This window comes from Myotis yumanensis, unplaced genomic scaffold (assembly GCF_028538775.1).
Source record: "Myotis yumanensis isolate MYYU_CA2020_CCGP unplaced genomic scaffold, mMyoYum1.0.hap1 SCAF_2, whole genome shotgun sequence".
Classification (NCBI taxonomy): Eukaryota; Metazoa; Chordata; class Mammalia; order Chiroptera; family Vespertilionidae; genus Myotis; species Myotis yumanensis.
Genome location: NW_027223753.1, coordinates 115,501,381 through 115,525,818, shown reverse-complemented (window position 1 = coordinate 115,525,818; position 24,438 = coordinate 115,501,381). Strand labels below are relative to the sequence as shown.

General features: G+C 38.3%; 1 protein-coding gene across 6 annotated transcripts in view; it reads left to right on the top strand.

Moving 5' to 3' along the window:
* The window catches only part of USP25 (ubiquitin specific peptidase 25), a 187,006-nt gene extending 168,100 nt beyond the window's left edge, over nt 1–18,906 (top strand). For all 6 annotated transcript variants that reach the window (XM_070405987.1, XM_070405988.1, XM_070405986.1 and 3 more), the window contains 5 exons: nt 694–772; nt 10,287–10,366; nt 14,138–14,261; nt 17,804–17,999; nt 18,296–18,906. In XM_070405987.1, coding sequence (XP_070262088.1) covers nt 694–772; nt 10,287–10,366; nt 14,138–14,261; nt 17,804–17,999; nt 18,296–18,468 — 652 coding nt within the window. In that variant the 3' untranslated portion in view covers nt 18,469–18,906. The remainder of the gene's footprint in view (nt 1–693; nt 773–10,286; nt 10,367–14,137; nt 14,262–17,803; nt 18,000–18,295) is intronic.
* Nucleotides 18,907–24,438: the final 5,532 nt, after the last annotated feature.

The following is a 24,438-nucleotide window of genomic DNA, read 5'->3' as shown; positions in this document are numbered from 1 at the left end:
CTACAAAGAGTTCTGAAGTATGATTATGACCCTTATTATCTATCTGTTAATGCACATGTTCCAATAAACATATGCTATTGAATTTGGGGAAGAGATTTATGGAATAATCACATTGACTTTTTATTCTTTTGCAATTTTTTGTCCTGGCAACTGCAGATAGTCAATTTGTTTTAATAACCTAATTTGTGTTGTGCTTAAAAGACAGAGTATGTACTAGCATGTGATAACTAAATATATTTTGTAGGGATTTCTGATCACAAATTTATTGGAATGTTTTCATTCTTACCTGAAATAATAAGAATGTTTTGTATTCTTTTGTACTATTTGCAAATAATGCTATTTGGGGGAAAATAAAATTTAATGTATCTTGAGCTGAATAAATACAAATTATTTTTAAAAGTATATTTTTATCTATGCAATCCTGATTAATAGACTATAATTTAAAAATCATAAGTATAACACAGTAAATTTGACTTAGAATCATTGACTTAGAATCATGCTTTTTTATGTACTTTGTAACCAACATTGGTCTCAAAAACACATTTTTTCTTAAGCTTATTTGGGAGTTGTTTCCTCAGTAACAGTGGTTTTCATTTATATATGTGTTGGGTAGTTTCATTTATTTAACACACATTTCTCAGTTTTATGGATTTGGCTTTTGATTTAGGAATATATACTTTTTTTTATTTTAAGGTGTCACAACATAATGAAAGTGGCCCAAGCCAAACTTGAAATGATAAGACCTGAAGAAGTAAACTTGGAGGAATATGAGGTAATGTGCTTTTTGAGAGGTCGAACTATAGACTGAGGAATTCTGTGGTTCACTGATCTTCCTTTCATTTTAGCACAGCTAAGCACCTGAGAAAGTGAGGCATACAGAGTGAAGTCATACCACCAAAGTTTTTTACAGCTAGCAGGTTAAAACTTGGTTAACAGAACCTCCATTCTTAAATGCTATGCTTTACTGAAACCATGCTGCATTTTTTCCTTTGTTTCACCACATGTTTTGGTGATGTTAGAAATTCATTTTAATCATTGAATCCCACATTTATTTGTCATTATTGGATGTTGTGCATGTGAGAGAACACACACGAGTACTGAGATTGGGCTTGCAGTAATTTTATGCACAAAATTCTCTGTCTTAACTTTTGGCTTTAAAATTAATACCTTTTTTAATTCACCAATTCAGATACCTAGTATTTATTCAAACCTTAAAATTATACTATATATGTTATATATTTTAATGTGTACATCATTAAATGTAATATTTATGATACATTATTCAGTAGTGTCTTTTAAAATTTACAAATCCAGTTAATTTTAAGTTGCTTTCATGAGTGCCTTTGATTAATGTTTGGTCCCATTTACAAACTTAATTATTTTACATTCCCTTAAACAATTATTGTAATTCACCATATTATAACAGATAAAAGGAAAGCTACTGAAGCACCCATTTTTGATGAAAACCCTTAGTTAACCTGGAATAAGATATAAGTACTTTAATCTGCTAAAGAGTGCTTTGAAAAACAAAAAAATTACAACAAATATATAGAATTGTAGACATGGAAAGCTTTCTATTTGAGATTAGGAAAAAGAAAGGGATATCTGCTGTCACCACTTCTACTCAGAATGGTACTGAAAGTTCAAGCTGGGCAGTAAGGCAACAAATATAAGCAAAGAGTAAAAGATATGAAAAGAAGCAATGAATTTATCATTGTTTTCAACTTTAGACCTAGATAATACAAACAAAATCTACAGATAAATTCAGTGGAACTAGTAAGAGCTTTGCAACATGCAAACCTATGTCAAATATCAATTCGTTTATACCAATAACAAATAATCAGAAATTGAAATTTTTAAAAATGGCACTATTTACATAAAATATCTTCCAAAACTATGGGATACCTAGAAATAAGTTTAACAAAAGATATGCATGACTTTAGGAGTCATTAAAGAAGACCTAAATCAATGAATAATATGTATCATGTTAGGAAAACTTGGTATTATAAAGATGACAGTATGCTCCTAAATCAGTGGTTCTCAACCTTCCTAATGCCGTGACCCTTTAATACAGTTCCTCATGTTGTGGTGACCCCCAACCATAAAATTATTTTCGTTGCTACTTCATAACTAACTTTGCTACTGTTATGAATCATAAATATCTTTTATGCAGGATGTATTTTCATTGTTACAAATTGAACATAATTAAAGCATAGTGATTAATCACAAAAACAATATGTAATTATATATGTGTTTTCTGATGGTCTTAGGCGACCCCTTTGAAAGGGTCGTTCGACCCCCAAAGGGTTGTGACCCACAGGTTGAGAACCACTGTCCTGAATGGTTTATGGATTCATTGCAGTTTCTATTAAACTTTTAGCAAGTCGTTTTAGGGAGTTTGCTATACCGATTCAAGAATTTTATGGAAATGCAAAGATTTCAGCCTAGTCCTGACATTCTTTTTTTTTCTAATATATTTTTATTGTTGATAGTATTACAGATAGCTCCCACTCCCCCCCTTTCTCTCCCCCTCCTCCCAGCCCCTACCCATCCCTCCAGATCTTCACTACCCTATCGCCCATGTCCATGGGCTACGCATATAAGTATATTAGTTCTTTGGTTTATCTCTTCTCATCCCCCCAACCTTGAGGTATGCTTCAGATCTTATTTTGTTGGTCAATTCATTGTGTTCATTAGATTCCACAAATGAGATCATATGATATATATTCTTTCTCAATTTGGCTTATTTCACTTAGCATAATATTTTCCAGGTCCATCCATGCTGTCCCAAAGGGTAAGAGATCCCTCTTTTGTACAGCTGCATAGTATTCCACAATGTAAATGTCCCACATATTTTTATCCATTCACCTTCTGATGGGCACTTGGGCTGTTTCCAAATCTTAGCTATTGTAAATAACACTGCTATGAACATAGGGGTGCATATATTCTTTCTGATTGGTGTTTTGGGATTTTTAGGTTATATTCTCAGAAGTGGGCTAGCTGGACCAAACGGAAGTTCCATTTTTAATTTTTTGAGGAAACTCCATACAGTTTTCCATAATAACTGGACCAATCTGCATTCCCACCAGCAGTAAATAAGTGTTGCCTTTTCTCCATCCTCACCAGCCCTTGTTTGTTGATGATAGTCATTCTGACAGGTGTGAGATGATATTTCATTGTAGTTTTAATTTGCATTTCTCTGATGATTAGTGACTTTGAGCATTTTTTCATATGTCTCTTCGCCATTTGTATGTCCTCTTTGGAGAAATGTCTGATCAGGTCGTCTGCCCATTTTTTAATTGGATTGTTTGTCTTTTGTTGAGTTGTATGAGTACTTTATATATTTTGGATATTAACCCCTTATCAGATGTATCATTGGCAAATATGTTCTCCCATTCAGTGGGTTTCCTTTTCATTTTGATGGTGGTTTCTTTTGCTGTGAAGAAGCTTTTTATTTTGATGAAGTCCCATTTGTTTATTTTCTCCTTAGTTTCATTTGCCTTAGGAAATGTATCCGTAAACATATTGCTACGTGAGATGTCTGAGGTTTTACTGCCTGTGTTCTCTAAGATTTTTATGGTTTCATGCCTTACATTTAAGTCTTTTATCCACCTTGAGTTTATTCTTGTGTATGGTGTAAGTTAGTGGCCCAGTTTCATCTTTTTGCATGTGTCTGTCCAGTTTTCCCAACACAATTTTTTGAAGAGACTGGCTTGACTCCATTGTATGCTCTTGCCTCCTTTGTCAAATATTAATTGACCATAATGGTGTGGGTCAATTTCTGGGGTCTGTTCTGATCCGTTGGTCTATATGCCTGTTCTTGTGCCAATACCAGGTTGTTTTGGTTATAATGGCTTTGTAGTATAGTTTGATATTCGGTATTGTGATCCCTCCTACTTTGTTCTTCTTTCTCCAGATTGCTGCAGCTATTTGGGGTCTTTTATGGTTCCATATAAACTTTTGGAGTATTTGTTCTAGCTCTGTGAAGTATGCCATTGGTATTTTAATAAAGATTGTGTTGAATCCTGTAGACTTCTTCGGGTAGTATAGACATTTTAATTATGTTAATTCTTCCCATTCATGAATATGGTATATCTTCCATTTGTTTATATCTTCCTTTATTTCTTTTTTCAATGTCCTATAGTTTTCCAATCACAGATCTTTTGGTTAAGTTTATTCCTAGGTAATCTTATTTTTTTGTTATTGTTGCAATGGTAAATGGGATTTCTTTTTTAGTTTCTCTTTCTCATAGTTCATTATTGGTGTATAAAAATGACATCGATTTGTGGATATTTATTTTTTATCCTCCTATCTTGCTGCATTCATTTATTAAATCTAGTAGTTTCCTGATGAACATTCTTGAAGAACAACTAAGGAGGCTTATTCTACTAGTAATCAAGACATGCTATCTTAACTATTATGTTTATAATAATACGAGCGACCCGGTGCATAAAATTTGTGCACGGGGGCTGGGGGGGGGGCCTTCAGCCCAGCTTGCACCCTCTCCAATCCTGGAGCCCTCGGAGGATGTCCAACTCGCAATCCGGGACCTCTGGCTCCTAACCACTCACTTGCCTGATCCCCATAACTGCCTTCCCCTGCCAGCCTGATCCCCTTAACTGCCCTCCCCTGCTGGCCTGATCCCCCTGACTGCCCTCCCCTGCAGGCCTGATCCCCCATCTGCTCTCTCCTGCTGGCCTGATCCCCCTAACTGCCCTCCCCTGCCCACCTGGTCACCTCTATTAACTTTTTTTTTTTTTAATCTTATCCCCTTCACACACAATTGTATTTGACTTCCTTATTGGCTTCTCCCTCTCACACAATTTTTCCCTCTCCTTTATGTAACACTTTTCCTACTGACTCATCATTTATAAACTTTTCTTTTCTCCTTATTTCCTACTTCTGTTCCATCATTCTTCTTCCCATCTTTCTCCTACCCTTCCTCCCTCCCCACATTCCTTTTTCCTTAATCTTTACCGCTGTTCTCCCTCCCCTTTTCCTTCTTCTCACCTTAAATTTTTTCTTCACTTCCTTCCTCGGACCTGCTTTGCTCTCTCCCCCATTTCTTCTTTCTTCCCATTCTCCTTTTAAGCTCTACTGGCTCCCCTTTAAAACTTTTCTTCCCTCTTTCTCTCTCATCCTACCTTTCCCATACATTCTTCTGTACTTACTTCCACTGTTTTAATATCTATCTATCTACCTGCCTAATTATTCACTATCATTTATCTTTTTTCTTTTCTGACTCCTACTTTTATTTTTATTTTTATTTTTTTGAAATATATTTTATTGATTTTTTACAGAGTGGAAGGGAGAGGGACAGAAAGTCAGAAACATTGATGAGAGAGAAACCAATCAGCTGCCTCCTGCACACTCCCGACTGGGGATGTGCCTGCAACCAAGGTACATGGCCCTGACCGGAATCAAACCTGGGACCCTTGAGTCCACAGGCCGACGCTCTATCCGCTGAGCCAAACCGGTTAGGGCCTGACTCCTACTTTTAAAATCTGTCCCCAGTAGACAACTATACTTGATTTTCATTATAGCTCCTACAGTTCTCTCATACATTCTCTTTCCTTCTTTAACTCAGCTGTCTACTGAGTCCTTTATAAAGTTCTTCCCTCCCTCCTTCCCTTCTTCCCCATCCTCCATGCCTCCCCCTCCGAGTCAGGGGAGGGCCCGCCAGGCTGGGGCTGGTGTCCATTGCGGGGACCACTGCATTCCGTACACATGCGTGGCTTTTCTCCCTCTGCGTGCTGAAGGCGGGGACGCTGGGGCCTTTCCCATCCCCCGGCGTGCCCGCTCCCATACCTCGAGCAGCTCTCCATCCACTCCCGTCCCGAATTCGCAGGCAACGGGCATGCTTGCACAGGCACGGTTGGGGTTCAGCTTGCCCTCAGGGGGCGTTCCACCCAGGATGCGAGATGAATAGGTAGACGGCTAGAGAAAGCCGCAGCGGCTTCCCTGTGGTGTGAGGGTTGCCTGTGGTCTCCACAGTGGCGGGGCCAGGTCCGCACGGCGGGAGAAGGCTTCAGGATTGTGCGCTTGGGAGGATCGATTGGTGTGCCGGGCATCACGGGGCCACCCTGTGTGTCTGTGGCGGTGGGATCCTCACATTGTTTACCCGGTGGCCCGTCCAGGTCTGGTGCCTTACCTCGATGTCCACTCTCTCTTGTCTCGCCCAGGCCCTTCCTTCGTGTTGGGTCCATACCCTCTCGATTTGCATGCGCAACCCCTCCCAGGATCACTACCAATGCTCGCACCCCCCGGTTGGTGTCTGCTGACCATGCCTTCTGCTGGTGGGTGTTGCCCCTCGGTCCCCCCCCCCCCCACCTCAGGGGGATTTGGTGGCGTCCTCAAGCAGAGTGCATTTGGACAGGGCGTGGTGCCAGGGGAAGGGAAACGAGCCTCACCCAAGTCCCCCTGCTGCGCACGCAGCCTGTTGAACAGTCATTACTATGATGCAGTAACGGACAATTTGCATATTACCTCTTTATTATATAAATTAACATAAGGATGGGTATATTAGAATAATAAAGCATAATAGGGAATCTAGGGACATACCCACAAATCAGTGGACACAGGATATATGCTAAAGATGGCAAGCAAATTGGTTGTTAAGTCTACGTCTGTCCCCAAAATTCAGGTTACAACTTAATTTTAAGTTGTGATTTGATTCTGTAGTCCCTCCCCAAGGTTGCTTCATCAGATTGGATTCAGTGTATTTTTATTCTGAAAATATCTTGTATTCTTTCTAATTTCAGAGTCATTACATCTTACAGGTATTCACATAACATGTTTTTGGATTTCTTAACATTTCACATATCTTTGTCTTGCTCTAAGTCAGGGATCAGCAAACGTTGGCCTGCAAACCAAATGCAGTTCACCACCTATTTTTATAAATAAGTTTAATTGGACACAACCATTTGTTTGTGTATGTTTCCACACTGTAGTCACATAGTTGACTGCAAATCCTAAAACATTTACTTTCTAGCCTTTTTTAGGGAAAGTGTTTACCAACTCACAACTTCTAAGGCAGTTCTTTAAGACAGTAGAGTAGCAATTTGAATACTTTCCCAAGAAGCTAACTTTATACTTGCAAACAAATTTTGCCTTAATTTGTTATTAAGATTTACTAATAATATAAAAATATACCTCAAAACCTTAAAATTAAAAATTAAAATGATTTATATTCAGGGAGAATATAGTAGGCCAATAACAGGTCTATATGTTTCTTACTTTCATTTTCTTATAATAATCTGCACTAATAAGAGAAAGATGCAAATTGACCATACCTTCATGACACCCACCAGCCAATCAGGAGTGTGTATGCAAATTAACTCAACAAAGATGGCGGGTTAATTTGCATACGCAGGTGCCGAGTGGCCGGAGGCAGGGCAGGGGACGCTTGCATCGCCGCCATGGTGATGACACAGTCGTTCTGCACTGCCCCAGCTGCTCCGGGCCTCTGGGCAGCATGGGAAGGTGGAAAGGCAGCTTCAGAGCGAAGGCAGAAAGGTGGCTCCAGGCTGGAGTAAAGATGGAAAGGCGGCTCCAGCCTGAGCAAAGACGGTGCCGGCAGCCAGGGGAAGGAAGGCCCATTCTTGCACAAATCTTCGTGCATCGGGCCTCTAGTGTCTATATAAGAGCTTTAACACTTTTATTATCAGTGTCTTTTTTAGGTTACTCCTATATTGTATTTTAGTTATGGTTTTCCTTAATCAATTTTTATTAAATAAGAAAAAAAATCATGATTTATATAGGATGTCAGTTTTGAGTGTGTTAGTCCTGCTACTTGCCCTACAATCGGCTTTTAGGAAGTACCGCAGTGAAATGGGAAATGCATCTATCCTTTTCACTGCGTCTCAGATGAATAGACCATTCACATTCCACATTTAAAGTCAAATTCCACACACATTTGGCAAAAAGTAAATGATCAAATAAACTTACTATGCTAAAACATTTTTTTCTTTTAGTTCCTTTAAATTCTGCATCAAATAGTAGACTTCAGGCTTTGATTCATATTAGAGTAGGAAATTCATTTACCTCCTACATTCAGTGTGATGTAGATGCAGGGTGGGACAAAAGTAGGTTTGCATTGTTTATGGAAAATCACACAATAATCCTATCTAATAAAAGAGAAACATGGTAATTAGCCGTATGGCTGCTACCCTTCCCATTGGCTAATCAGTGAGATATGCAAATTAACTGCCAACCAAGATGGCGGCTGGCAGCCAGGCAGCTGGCATGAACAGGGAGGCTTGCTTGCTTCAGTGACAGAGGAAGCCAAGCTTCCCCGACTGCCTTGCTGGCCTCTCAGCTGCACTCTAAGCAACATTGTAACAAATATAGAAGCTAAACAAAACCCCGGGCTTCAGCCAGCAGGACCGCAACATTGTTTCAAATACAAAAGGTAAACAAAGGCCAGAAACCTGCTTTCAGCAGCGGAGGTCTCATAGCTGGAGCTGAGCCTCAGAGCTAAAGCTGGCCCAGAATAAAAAAAAAAGGAAAAAAGGACAGGTTGGGAGCTTTAGTCACCCGCCAGTCTGAAAACGGCCCTCAGCCCCTCACCCAGGCTGGCCAGGCACCCCAGTGGAAACTCCCACCCTAAAGGGGGTGTGACCAGATGCAAACAGCCATCATCCCCTCACCCAGGCTGGCCAGGCACCCAAGCTGGACCCCCACCCTGATCCAGGAAACTCTTCAGGGCAAACCAGCCAGCCCCCACCCATGCACCAGGCTTCTATCCTATATAGTAAAAGGGTAGTATGCCTCCCAGCACCAGGATCAGCGGAACAGCGAGGCCTCCCGGCACCGGGATCAGCGTGACAGGGGGCAGTGACCAAACCCCCTGATCACCCTGCGGCTCTGTGTGTGACAAGGGGCAGGGCCACAACCTCACTATCCGCCCTGCTCTGTTCGTGACAGGGAGGAGCTCCTCAACCCCCTGATCAGCCCTGCTCTGTGCGTGACAGGGGGGAGCTCCCCAACCCCCTGATCGCCCTATGGCGCTGTGTGTGACAGGGTGCGGCGCCCCAACCCCCTGATCGGCCCTGCTCTGTGTGTGACAGGGGGGAGCTCCCCAACCCCCTGATCGCCCTGCAGCTCTGTGTGTGACAGGGGGCGGGGCCACAACCTCCCTATCCGCCCTGCTCTGTTTGTGACAGGGGGAGCTCCTCAACCCCCTTATCGGCCCTACTCTGTGCGTGACAGGGGGGAGCTCCCCAACCCCCTGATCGCCCTGCGGCTCTGTGTGTGACAGGGTGTGGTGCCCCAACCCCCTGATCAGCCCTGCTCTGTGCCTGATAGGGGGGAGCTCCCCAACCCCCTGATGGGCCCTGCTCTGTGCGTGACAGGGGGGAGCTCCTCAACCCCCTGATCAGCCCTGCTCTGTGTGTGACAGGGTACGGAGCCCCAACCCCCCTGATGGGCCCTGCTCTGTGCGTGATAGGGAGCAGCACCCCAACCCCCTGATTGGCCCTGCTCTGTGCGTGACGGGGTGGCGCCGCAACCTCCCTATCGATCCTGCCTTGAGTGTGACAGGGGGCGGTGCCCCAACCCCCCAATGGGCCCTACCCTGAACCCGACCAGGGGCTGCACCTAGGGATTGGGCCTGCCCTCTGCCACCCGGGAGCAGGCCTAAGCCAGCAGGTCATTATCTCCCGAGCGGTCCCAGACTGCGAGAGGGCACAGGCCAGGCTGAGAGACCCCCTCTCCTCCCCCCCCCCCCCCACAGTGCACAAATTTTTGTGCACCGGGCCTCTAGTAAATAATAATAAAAGAATAAACTCAGTTTCACATACTCAGAACTGTAAACCTACTTTTGCCCCACTCTATATTTCCATGTTTTTGTACTGAGGAATTTTTGAGAGATAACCAGATTGATTATCCTATCTTATATTTCTTATGTTTCTAATGAGATCTTTGTCATTTAATTTTTCATCAATGTCTAATCATTTTTATGTTTATTATTTTACTAAGAAATAGTCTTTGTCAGAAACTAAAGTCTTGATTTAGCTCTATTTCATCTAAATTTTGAACCCTTTGCTTCTATTAATTCAAATAATTATCAGCCCTGGCCGGCATGGCTCAACTGGTTGAGCATCATCCTGTGAATGGAAAGGTAACCGGTTTGATCCTGATTAGGGCGCATACCGACGTTTCGCTCTCTCTCTAAAATCAAATTTTTAAAAAACCCAAGTAGTTATTAGAATTGTGTATTACTTTATGAAGAGTTTTTATTGTAGTTTTCTTCCTGTATATACTTTTATATTTTCTTTCACTTACAGGAATGGCATCAGGATTATAGAAAATTCAGGGAAACAACCATGTATCTCATAATTGGACTAGAAAATTTTCAAAGAGAAAGGTAAGGAAAAGTGGACACAGCTGAAAAGAAGAGCTTAGTTTTTGTATGTAATTCTATTCGGCTATTATCTTACATATAGAAAAGATTTTATTCACAATATATATTTTTAATAAATGTCTTCTTTTATAACAGTTTTAGATGTACAGGGAAATTGCACAGTTAATATACCCACACACAATGTATTTTTTATTTTAAATTAAGTCTGTAAGGTTGGTATTAGTGTCTAGTTTTTATAAGCTCTGAAATACTATACCTGAAATTTAGAATGACATAGGATTAGATAGAAGCCAAAAGTTTGCTGGAAACCAGAAAAGCTGATAGCCCAGCACATGGAATTCTTTGTATTCCTTAACCTTCGGGCACCTGCCTTTTTCATATTCCTTCTGTCTGAGTCTAATCTTGACATCAAATCAAAGACAGTTTTTCCAATCTCTGCCTGAACTTTCAGGTACTATAAAAAATAGAGCCGTAGAAAACTGATCTCTTGTCTTCTAAGTATTGTGACTGCAAACACATTTTAGATTGTTATTTTCATATAAATTGTAAATGATTTTAAAGACATTTCTACTTACTAAACTATAATATTGGCATTTATTATTATTTTAATTGTTATGGAGAAGAAAGGATCATTGTTGATTTATTTACCACTACTGATTATTCACTAGTTTGCCTTGTTTCTCCACATATTTCTTAATTAACATATTTTACTGTGAACTTACTTGACTAGTGATTTGTTTTTTAAAATGCTGTATTTTAAATAGGCCAAATTGCAACCAAGTAGAAGGTATATTGAATTCTTTCTCCCTTTCATTCCCCCTTTCTTTGCCTTCCCTTCCCCATACTGAAGTAATGGAACTATTTTTTCTTAGATGATAACCTATACCTTTACTTCTAGCGCTATGATTTCCACCATGGTGGTCACCAGCCATGTGTAACAATTTAAATTAATAAAAACTGTAAAGCTAAAAATTTAGTTCCTCGGTCAGACTAGTCACATTTCGAATGTTCAGTATCTACATGTAACTACTGTATTGGCCAAGATATAAAACACTTCCATCTCTACAGAAATTTCTATTGGGCAGTGCTACTTTGTTTGGTGGACAGTGCACAAAGCTATTATTTTTACACATCACTTTGGATGCAAATTATTAAAGTTCTGATTATTGTATAGTTTATAAGATAATTTATGTCACATTGGTCATTGAAATAGAAAACTATTTTGATTAATAGCTCTATTTTATGTTATTACTTTGGTCACAGCTTTATTTCTTTAATAGAAATATTTAAGTTCATATTAGGATTTCTTAGATTTGTAATGATATGGGAAAATATTAATATGATGTTATAATTCAATAGAGTGTCTAAGACTAAAATGACATTTTGCAGCTAAACTAAGCTGCACTGGGCAATAACTTTGTCAAGGTCACACAATTAACTGGGGAGAGAAAATTAAATAGAACCCCTGTATTCTTGTATAACTTAATGAAATCAGATAAGCACAAAAAGTATTATTCATTTATCTCATTCAGAATTAAAAAGATGAAACTGTCTCTTGCCAGCTCTCTGCATATTATCTAGATCAGCTCTTTTTAGTTAACATCTGTTAAAGGTCTTTAAGATATAACTTAGAAATATGTTGAAATTTCATAATTTTCTTATCTCATATATATTTGTTCAAAAGTCAATATTCTAGTATAACAAATGTAAATTAAATTGGAAGGATCAACTGGAAAGTTAGTAATGGTGACAAGTAATGTTTATAGAATACTGTAAAAAGAAATGTCAATATTCTCACTTTACCAGTATATATAGCAGTTACCATAGCTAGCAGCATATAAAATATTTCCAAAAGGTTCTGTCAAACTTTGTTTTTAATGAAAATATAACATTTGAAAGCTATGAATGGAATATTTACTGATGGGCCATTGTCGGTTCTGAGTAGTGAAGTACAATAATGTTTTTAGTAACCATAAATTTACAGTGGTATAAGGAGTATACTTAAAGATAAAGAGAGAGTCCACCAGGCTACACAGTCTATTTTATCTTAAATAAAAATGTGGTAACTGGACTGCTGATTTTTATTCTGATTGAAAACGTTTATAAAACTTTATTTTTTCCATTTTATTGAATTTATTGGGGTGACACTGGTTAGCAAAATTATACAGGTTTCAGGTGCACAATTTTACAACACATCATCTGTACACTGTATTGTGTGTTCACCACCCCACGTCAAGTCTCCATCCATCACCATTTATCCCCTCTATATTCTCCACTACCTCCTCCCCCTGGCAGTCACCACATTGTAGTTGATAAAATATGGAACGAATTGTGCACTTCAGTAGAAAATTGGAACAAGGTCATGACTTCAGGGCTATTCTCAGAGAGGTGACTCAGATCTAAGAGGCCAGATAAGAGTGTCATTCAGGGGAGACCTTTGTAACAGGAAATTTAACAGCTATATAAGAAAAGGTAGATATGCCAGCAAACTACTTCAACTTAGTGACATAAAACAACTCTTACTGTTATTATCACTTCTTTTTTTCATAAGTAAAACAAAAAAATTTTAGCTGAGATTGTGTCTATATTATTTCAGAATAAAGTTTCATAATCTTAGGTTTTCTCAAAAACAAATTCCTAGAAGAAGCCATTTTTAGTAAATGTATAAAATGACATTTTTTTCAGACAGTTTCAGAGTATAATTTGATTTGTCACAAATGCATTAATTTCCCAATAATTCTGTGCTTGAACATTAGAATATAGACTTGATCATTTATATCTGAACACATGAAATTATATAATAAGCATTAACACTGATTGACAGTGTATCCTAGAGTTTTCTTTATAATATTTTACTTTTTAGGATGTTCCATTTTTATGAATTAATCTATAGAAAGATATGTTATGATTGGACAAACTAACACAATGGAAATATCTTAAAATATCTTTAATATTTCAGTTTTACAAACATATATCTATGTATTTTTTCCTGTAGCATGTTAGAAGGGTAATTGTTTCATAGGCAGATATAACACTCAGTTTCCTCTCCTCCCTTTATTAACTAGTTTGAACTCCATAATTTCTAGATTTAATTAACAAATTAATATTACTTGTATTAAATATAGTACAAGGCTACACTTCCAGCCTTTTATCTTAGTATTTTCTTTTGTTTCTTTGCATCTTGCTAGAGTTCCCATGTTTTTCTCATCTCCCTTGGATATTCTCCCCACAGCATGAAGTTTTTCTCAGTGACTAGAACTGTTCCTATGGCATAGAAAAAACCTGACCAAATAGTCACTGAATGAACCAATGATGTGGTTAAAAAAACAAAGTAACATTCTTTCTTCAAACAAAAATGACATTACATTAAACAAGTAGTTTATTGATTTTCACATGTCTTGGTTTTGAATCTAAATGAAAGACATCAGGAAAATAAATCCCAAAGCAGACAAAAGCCCCTGAATTCATCAGTTATGGCCTTTTCTCCCAGTTTTTGTTTGTTTTGTTTCATTTATTTGATTTTTTGTATTTCACTTTTAAGACATAACTGTCTCGTGGTTTCATATGTGCCTGTTTTTATTTTTTGTTATTTTTATTTTATTTTTTATGCCTTTTTTTTTTAAAGCAAGGCTCTCAGTCTTCCAATGCATCAGATGATAGTTTTTATTATAATGTTGTTTTGGATAATCAAAATGTGTTTATTTAAATTATTTTATAATTATAATTGGATTTTATGTGAAATACTAATGCTGTCTGTTTTTCATAATTTTTAAGTTATATAGATTCCTTGCTGTTCCTTATCTGTGCCTATCAGAATAACAAAGAACTCTTGTCCAAAGGCCCATACAGAGGACATGATGAAGAGTTGATATCACATTATAGAAGAGAATGTTTACTTGTAAGTTAAATGTACATAATATTTGTTTACTTTATCTTTTGTCTTACATTGAGCAAATTTTCCAGACTCATATATAACTGATTGACTTTATAAACTCTGATGGGGTAAGAATTTGATGATGTCTGTAATCTGGGGTTACTTCCTTAAGAATGGGAGAATAGACTCAATTCTTTATCCCTTCTTTTTTATGGATCCTAAGTATTGCATGTGATAAACCATAAATTTTCTTGAAATGGGATCAGAATGATTACATTTTTATATTTAGATTTCTTCATCACTCTGCCACTCCCTTCTTGGTGGGAAAGGAGAGGCTGCATGGAATGTGAGTAATTAGTACTTAAGCCTCTCTCCAAGCTAAAAGTAAATTGCACAAGAATGATATAAGTTTTATGTGTGTCTGTATGAGAAATTTAACAACAAAGATGTGGAGTCCTATCTCCCTCTGTCCCGTGGCGTTGCCGACTGGTTCAGTGTTTTGGGTTGCCAGGGGGCCTCCGAGTCTGTCTTCTGTAGTGGGAGACTGCCCTCCAGAGCCTGCAGAGGAGCCCACCACTACGAAACAAAAACAAGAGCCTTCTTTAGAGTCAAAAGATAACTTCAAAGCAACACCACAGAATACTTGTTTAGGAGCCCTATGGCAAAAACTATAGTATATAACTCTAAGCTTGTCTAGATTTTCTATCTCATCTTAAAAACTTAGCTAAAATATAAATATGTTATTTTCACACATGAAGGTGACACTTGTGCCCCAGCAGGAGTGGGACATGCCCTTAGAGGTATGTGCAGGTGTGCTGATCTGTGCAGAACAGCCCATTTGAGATGATATGGGAACCAGAATGCAGGCTGCAATTTAAAGAAGGGTTTTGGTGAAGCACGGAATGGGGAGAGCGCTTACCTTGCCTTCCTGCTTTTCCTGCAGAGGCTTCAGCTTCTGCCACCCCTTGGCTTTAGGTCCCAACTTGAACCTGGGAAAACTACAGAGTTTGGAGTTTTCTAAGCCATAGAAAAAGGAGTTAGTTTCAATGAAGGGGGAAAGGCAGCTGCACTTTATTTTCTACTACTTTATTTGAAAGCATAATCACATGAAAAAAGTCATTTTCTATTGTGCAAAGTGTTCTGAGGCTGTTCTTACCATAGACTAAGGTATCTAAGGTCTTCCTTAGTGGTATCATTAAGAATATCAGAAAGTGTATAACCTTCTTTAACAATCTGAACTAAAGATCAAATACATAGGAGGTAAGCATCTTTGTAATAATAGCATAGGATTGTTTTGGGGGGGTATAAATTTACCTTTTCAATAGTATTTGCATCTGCTCCTTGCATTTGCAACCAGTCTACAAACTCTTGTTACGTTCTCTGCCCACAAGACAATCTGGGTTCTCTGTAGTAATTAGAAGTTTGTTTTATTGTATATTGATGTGTAACAAAACTTCAGCAGTGACTAGGAAATAAACTATTCCAGAATGTAAAAAAAACAAATAATATAATCTTTATATTTGAAATTCAGCTTAAAACTATGGTTATTTGAAATCATATTTATCATGCTATAAACATAAGATTTCAAACATAAGCCCTTAAATATTATAGCTCTTATTTTACCTGGATTCCTTATCTATCCCTTATGTCTATATTTCTTATCCTTAAGGATCTCTCAGTTCTACTAGATTAGAGATCAGTGTACTTGGCCTGTACTCTAGCCTGTCACTTGTTTTTCTCAAGTTTCATTTGAAACATAACCATACTCATTTATAATTCATACTAGGGGCCTGGTGCACGAAATTCATGCACTGGTGGGGCGGGGTGGCGGGGTCCCTCAGCCCAGCCTGCCCCCTCTCACATACTGGGAACCCTAAGGGGATGTCCTACTGACAGCTTAGGCCTGCTCCCTGCTCCCCTTGGGGAGCGGGCCTAAGCCGCAGTCTGGCCTCCCTTTATGGGAGGCAACCAGGCTGATCAGGGGAAGGCACCAGCCCCATCACCCTGCTCCTGCAGCCACTGCCAGTCACCGCAGCCTCCAAGGTGTTTTCATCAACACGGACTCCAGTCCCTTCACCATGAAAAAATGACAACTTTCTTTAGGCATTTTCAAGATGTGTCTTTCATAGGGTATGGCATTTCTTTCTTTCTTTTTTTTTTTTTTTTTTATCCTTACCTGAGGATATGTTTCCATTGATTTTTAGAGAATGTGGAAGAGAAGGGAAAGACAGAAACATCAAAGTGAGAGGAACACTTTGATTGGTTGCCTCCTGCATGAGCCCTGACCTGGGCCCGGGCCAGGGAGGAGCCTGCAACCTAGGTACATGCCCTTGGTCAGACTTGAACCCAGACCCTGCGGTGGGCAGGCCGAGGCATTATCCACTGAGCCAAACTGGCTAGGGCAGGATATGACATTTCTTAGCCCTCCAGCAGTGGGCCTTCCTTTTTTTCTCCAGGAGTGAGGTGGAAGAACCCTAGATCACCTTTTTGGATTCTTATTACCCAAGTTACTAAGAATGTTAGCAGTAGCATACAGGGAGCTTAGCCAATGAGCGATCAGAAAAGGTGTTTCCTCTGTAGTTCACACCGATCGCCAGCTCAGCCCCTCAGCTCCCATCGCAGGCTCTGCCCTGCCCAGGAGCCCCCTGGCTCAGGCCCTTCCTAGGCGGCTCAGGGCCCACACGGGGCCCTACCTCAGAGTGACCTGGGTGCCGATGATGTTCCCAGGACCCAGGCCACTGGGCGCCTATGTATGCAAATTAACCGCCATCTTTGTTGGGTTAATTTGCATACTTATCCGATTGGCTGGTGGGCCTAGCAGAAAGATGGTCAATTTGCATGTTTGTCTATTATAAGGTAAGATGTGGCTGCCTTTGTAAGACAATGGCATGGCTGAGTAATTGCAGCAGAAACAATATGGCCCTCAAGGCCTAAAATATTTCCTATCTTGTTCTTCACCAAAAAAGCTTACTAGTCCCTGTACCACATCGTAAGCTCCATGAGAGTTTTCTGTATTAATCACTTAAGTACTCCTGCATCTAGAACAGTTTCTGGCACATGCCATGAACTCAGTAAGAATTTTTTGAAGGGATAAATGAATTAATTGTTTACTTTCATATTTTTGTACGAAGGAATATAGCTTTTCTTGTTCAATTGACATTTATGGAGAAATGATAAAGAGTTTTTCAAAATTAATATGGAGTTTGAATCTATTTTCAAAATTATTTTGAGTGCTTATTAAATTTTAGTATTGGGGGAAGTTCATCCCTGGAGAATAAATAAAAATTGGCCCCTGTAGTGATGATCAATATAAGCTAAACACAAATTTTAAAAGCATAACAACAATATTTTCCCCACTTCTTTTTCCTTTTATTTCTGTTGTTATACACAGCTTTTTCTAAGAGATTTTTCATGCTAGAATAGCTTGAGTTTATTTTTCCTGATTGCCATTTGTTCTAATACCGTTTGTGAACATACTCATTATATCATCTTCAGTATTTATACTTACAGGTATTTTATTACATTAAAAAAGAAAACAAACCTGTTCTTTTTCTCATTGCATTAAGAAATTAAATGAGCAAGCTGCAGAACTGTTTGAATCTGGAGAGGATCGAGAAGTAAACAATGGTCTGATTATTATGAATGAGTTTATTGTCCCATTTTTGCCCTTATTATTGGTGGATGAAATGGAAGAGAAAGATATACTTGCTGTGGAAGATATGAGAAATCGATGGTGCTCTTATCTTGGACAAGAAATGGAATGTAAGTTTAAATAATGCTAGTGGACACCTGAGTTGGTTGGAATTAAAAGCAGTTAGAATTAATGTTATTTATTTGTATCATTTTTTATATTTTGTAATATTCACATTTCTTTTTTCTTATTTACAAACTAAGCTATGAACTCATTGTCATTATCTTTTATCTCTTCCCTCAGGATGATAATTATTTTATATATTTTAAAATCAATCATCAACTGGCCACTCCAAGTTAATAAATCATCTTAAAGATAATTTCACTTGCTCTCTATCCTTAGTTACCTCTATTGTTTTTATTTGCAGCAAACCTCCAAGAGAAGCTGACAGATTTTCTGCCAAAACTTCTCGATTGTTCTACGGAGATTAAAGGTTTCCAGGAGCCACCGAAGTTACCTTCATATTCCACACTTGAACTGTGCGAGAGATTTGCCCGAATCATGTTGTCCCTCAGTCGAACTCCTGCTGATGGAAGATAAACAGCGCACACTTTCCCTAAACACACTGTGTAAACTTCTTTTTCAGTTCTTAACCCTTGCCTTCTTGTCACAAGGTTTGCTTGTTGCTGCTATAGTTTTTAACATTTTTTTTATTTTAATGACTTCAAAATACAAAATGACTATACAGACTTTAGCTGGACTGCAAACAATAAAGCTGGGAATCGCATGGCTCTCAGACTTTGTCTTAGCCAGATCTCATGTATAATTACAAATCTGATTGATCGTATCATTGAAAAACCATGTTTTTGCCACCTTTCTCTTACAGTATTACTGCTTTTATCTTTACCTACATTGTTCCATTGAGTCTGGATCCTTCCATGGCTACAGCCGTTTAAGTGTTCAGCACTGTGTATGATACATAACATTTGGTAGCTTGTAAATGGAATTAAAGAATAAAGTTTTATTTATGGCTACCTATGTGTTTGTAAGCAGGTATATTGTATATTAGTGTGTTATTTTAGTTATATAAATGAATTTTGGGGATTAAGAGTGGGTGATGAGTAGAGTAATACAGACTTTTTATTCTGCTCTAATGTTAGCACATTGGAAATTGACTAAATATTTGACAAATATATATATATTTTTTATTTTTTTTTTTACTAAGTAGTTAAACTTAATATGGCACCTAAACTTATTTTGAATTCAAATCAGGTTTTCACTGAAGTGAGTGACTAAGTCGACCACACTGAAACTTTTAACCTTTCTTAGATTAACCTTTTATTTTTTTATGTATTTACAAATAATATAGCTAGGTGATTATTTCAAAAGATACCAGAAAATATACTTGAATAAGGGCTATTTAATAGTGAAACTTATAAGAAATATGTATATGTATACATAATACATACACGTGCACACATACACACATGTTCTTTGTAGCGGAAGACAATGTTTTGCATTACAGAATCATTCTATTTTTTTGTAAATTGTATATTACTTTAATTGAAAATGTTCTGTGCTAATCAGTGCTGTGAAATGAAGTTGCTGTTGTTGACCTAGAATTTGAGTATCTGACCTGCTTTTATTTAGCACCTTTTCAATAAGGAAGAAGCTGTGGAACATTTTATAGATGGAACTTCTGTTTAAGATTAATGAAGTAACATTGTGAGTCAAAATCAATGCTTTAAAGGTAATCATGTTACCAACAACCTATTTTTGAATTTATAAAATTTCTTTATGAACAATACTTTGTTAGCTTAGTAAAATATATCATTATACTGTGCATATGTTTGTTACGGCGCCGCCAAAAGTGCTCTGTGTAAGTGCCTCTCACAAAAGATCCTGGACAGAGGAGGAAAGGGGAATATGAAGTTGTTCTAGGATGCTCCTTACAAAGGTATCAGTATGCTGCTAAGGCATTAATGACAAGGACCTGGTACTGTTTCTTTTATAAGTGTAGATTTTGCATATTGTAGCTATCCAAATGTGTTTTGATTCAGATTTTATATTCTTCACTTCAGCAGAATCTATGTTCTGCGTTGGTTTTCAAGTTCTGTCAAAACCTCAGAAACTTTATATAAATTATCTAAGCTTTTCTAAATTATCTGCAGTATTTTATGATATTCTACCATAACGGTAAAGTGATCTGTGTTTATGTGTCTAACTGACTACTGAGACACAACACACCCAAACACCAGGTGGAAATTTCTCCTTTTATAAGCCACATCCAGAGAATCGTATGTGGCTCTTGTGCCGAAGGTAAGTTTTATTATTCTATTTACTTCATACTGAAAAGCCAGTTTATTTATTCCTAGTAATGAACCTGAAGTACTCATTTACAGAAGTGACCTTTTTCAAGAACTGGAGAAATTACTTGTTTTTATATCGGCTTTGATCTTTAGGTCAGCAAAATTTTCTTACCTTATTTACTGGGTTAAATATAATTTATAGGCAGTAATATAAAACTTGGAACTTCATAAAACTGTTGTCTGTGGCAGATTTTATTTTTATTTAAATGACTCTCATTTTGATTACTATAGTCCTCCCTTCCCAACCCCCAAAAATTATGTTTTGCAGTAATACAACGCAGAATTCAAACAGATATAACTTAAGACTTGTATGAATTTCTTATAAACACAGGGCATAGGGAGACTGTAGTCATGAGTGAACCTCTGAGGCCCTGCTAATACTTTCTAGGTTCATTAAAATACTATAATGACCATACACTGAATCAGTTCTCAAATCGTGATCTCAGACCAGCAGCTTCAGCAACGTCTGGGAACATGCTAGAACTGGAAATTCGTGAGTCCCACACCAGATTCCTGATTCAGAAGATCCTCAGGTGACCTGTGTTTTAACAAGTCCTTCAGATGATTCTGATCTGCTCAAGTCTGAGATCCACTGCACCTCAAGTCGATGCTTTTTAATTTCCATTTACTTGGGATCCCCTATGTGTTGGAAGATTCTCATCTTTCCCTCACTTGTAATTTCAAGGACATGACTAAAATGATTTTGCTTAGTTTTAGGTTTGAGACTAAGGTGGATTTTCTCCTTTATCTGATTCTCTACAAGGCCAGTGTCTTTGCTCTAAATTCAGAATTGTTGACTCTGCCTCTGGATCCCCCTGTCCTTTTCCAAAAGTACAATCACTCCGTTGCTTGGGGGAAGTTAATTTAAAAAAAGAATTTACATCATTAAACAAATTAAACACCGTTTAATTTTATTCAAGTTATATGTATTAGTTAGCTAGGCCTGCCAAAACGAAATACCATAGAATTGTGGCTTAAAAAACACATTTTCTCACAGTTCTGGAGTCTGGAAGTCCAAAATCAAGGTGTTGACAGGTTTAGTTTCTCCTGGGGCCACTTCATGGCTTGTAGACAGCCTTCTCTCTTTGTGCATGCACATATTTCTGGGGTCCCTCTTCTTATAAGGATACCAGTCATATTGGATTAGAGCCCCACCCTCATTTAATCTTAATTACATATGGAGATACAGCCTTTAAAGAGGTAGTCACATTGTGGGTAAGGGCTTCAACACATGAATTTGGCAGGGGGATAGGGGAAACACAATTTAGTCCATAGCAATATGTGATGACCCAGTTCATAGCTCCTTTCCAAAAACAAATACCATTTTCAGCCTCAAGTTATAGTTCTGTTCTTACATCTACTTTTTTGTTTTCTAACTTACACTTCTCCAAAACCTTTAGTAGATATAGCAGGTACGTTAGAAAGTGCTCACAAAGCATTCATCTAATCAGTCAGTGTTTTTATTGAACAAATCTTTGCTGAATGAATGCAGTAGTCCATGTTGACTGGTCCTTGTTCTTGTGTTTATTTCATCAGGTTTACTTAACATTATGTCACGGTTCTGTTTCTGTTTTGCTAGTGTTTTTATTCTTACCTACTCCCTATCCCTTTTTTATTCCACCCCCACCCTGGAGGTACTACTGATAATCGCTGTGGCCACATATTTTCCATTTTTGCATAATGTTATACAGTGTATACACATAAGCAGTATTGGCTTTTTGGGGAGAGGAATGGAATGCCTTTACAAAAATGAGATGCCATCTACTTTCTCCTTCCCCCTCCAGTCCACCTTTTTCTAATTAGCTTTGATAGAGGTGACTTAACAGTAATCTATATATCTAAAAGCCCAAGCAACCATTAGGGACGACCGGTCGCTATGATGCACACTGACCACTAGGGGACAGATGGTCAACGCAGGAGCTGCCCCCCGGTGGTCAGTGCACTCCCACAGCCAACCTCCTTTGGCTGGCGACCGGCCAACCTCCTGCGGTCCCTACCCCCGCACAAATTCATGCACTGGGCCTGAATACACCAATAATAATAAATACACCAATAAAAGTTAAATGAGGCATGAGTGACAGACTATCTACACAATTGAATACAAACATGCACACACACCAGAATTTTAAAAAGCCTTTTTCATTCCATACACAATTCTTCTCAATGACTATTTCAAACCTTCACTACTGTCCTCAGCTCCTATCTAATGTCAGCTCAAGTAAGAACGGGATAATGTTTCCTTTGCCTTACTAAGACAATTGGGGACATTGGTAGGATCTTCCCCTTCAAATTTCTCCTCTAAACCTGTAAGTTTACAGGTAATGATTAGATAACCAGAATGTAATGGGGGATGGACATTGAAAATCCAGTGTTATGAGAAAAATATAAATAAAATCAAATGTATAAAATGAACTTATAAATTTAAATTACATCCATTATTTTGGGACGTAATTGTTTTTCTACAAAATTAATTTTTAAAAAGTTCTCTCTTTTTTGCCTTGTACTAGCCCCGTGGTCAGCAAACTGCGGCTCGCGAGCCACATGCGGCTCTTTGGCCCCTTAAGTGTGGCTCTTTCTAAGCCTCAAACCTAAAACTAAGCAAAATCATTTTTAGTCACTAAGTTAATAACAATGTACCTACCTATATAAGTTTTAAAAATTTGGCTCTCAAAAGAAGTTTCAATCGTTGTACTGTTGATATTTGGCTCTGTTGACTAATGAGTTTGCCGACCACTGTACCAGTCCAAGCATGTCAAACTCATGGCCCGTGGGCCGTATTTTTGCAGAGCAGCCAATATAATGGTATGTAAGAAATGTTTTAATAAAAATTTCATAACTTGATTTCTACAATATGGTTATACATAATTATTAATAATGAACTACAATGTTCCCTAATGACTGAATACTATAATCGTGTTGCATTCATTTCCTTTATGTTCCTTATGCGCACCATTTCTCTCTAATACTAGCAGCGAATATTTTAGCAGCCAATTGCCACGTCATTAGTCTTGGACTGACTTGTTTGGTGTGCACAACAGGAAATATTTCGCTTTGGAGAACAAGAAAAATAGGTTTATTTGTGTTATGCTTATCAATTTGTGCAGTTATTCAGTGTCTAGTAAGTTAATGGTCAAGAAAACATATTAATTTTTATTAAAATGTTCTAATATTTTATGTAATGATTATTCATTTATTTCAGCCCTTTGTATTCAGCATGTCTCTATCGAAATAAACCTATGTTTCTATGAAAATTGAAGCTTTTTGTTTTTTTGCGGCCCACATAAACTTAAACCGTGTTTATTTGGCCCATGTTAGCCTTTGAGTTTGACATGCTTATTCTAGCCCATGGTCTGTACATCAGTTTGTCCTTTAGCAGATGGCCTTCATTCTTCATTAATCTAGTGCTAGACTAGTATTTCTTACCCTGGCTGTGTATCAGAAGCATGTGGGTTCCTAAAAGACTTGAAAGTGAGGACATTTGCTAAATGCTTCTCCAACTTCAATTCTAAGAATCATCTGTGGCTCTACCCTGAGAGACTAATTAAACCTAGCTAAAGCATTCAGGTGAAGAAGTTTGCTTTTCACATTATTGTACATCACAGGAAAAGCAGAGCGTTACGTGTACTGCTTGGCCGCCTCGGCCATAAGGCCAACTTGCTTTGGTATGTGCTCCAGCCGAAGCGGCACGCCAACGTTTTCAGTCTGTAGCTCACTGGACTTCTCTCTGCTGAGTGGCTTCAGAGTGTAGGCTCTAGACCAGATGCCTAGGTCCAGATCCTGGTCAGGGAGCTGCGGGTTGACCTTAAGTGAGCTCAACCTTTCCGTACCTTAGTTTCTCCATTTGTAAAATGGAATTCCACTATAACCCACCTTATAGGATTCTGAAAAGATTAAATGGGGTTCTATATAAAAAACACTAATAATCTCTGCCACATAGTGTTCAATAATTGCCAGCCCTTTTTACAGTTTGTCACTTGGTTACTCTTGCTCCTGATTTTTAGAACCTTTACCTTCCTGAGACAGGCTCCTTGAGCTACTCTTATTCCTGTCTGCGTTCCTTATCATTTTCTTTGTTCCCTAAATATCACAGTTGTCAAGGCCCCTTGTAACTCTTCACCTTTCCTAGGTAGTCATGTCTACTACCTTGTCTTCCTGCACTGCCTACACGCCGACTCACAGATCCATGTCTCTAAGCAAACCT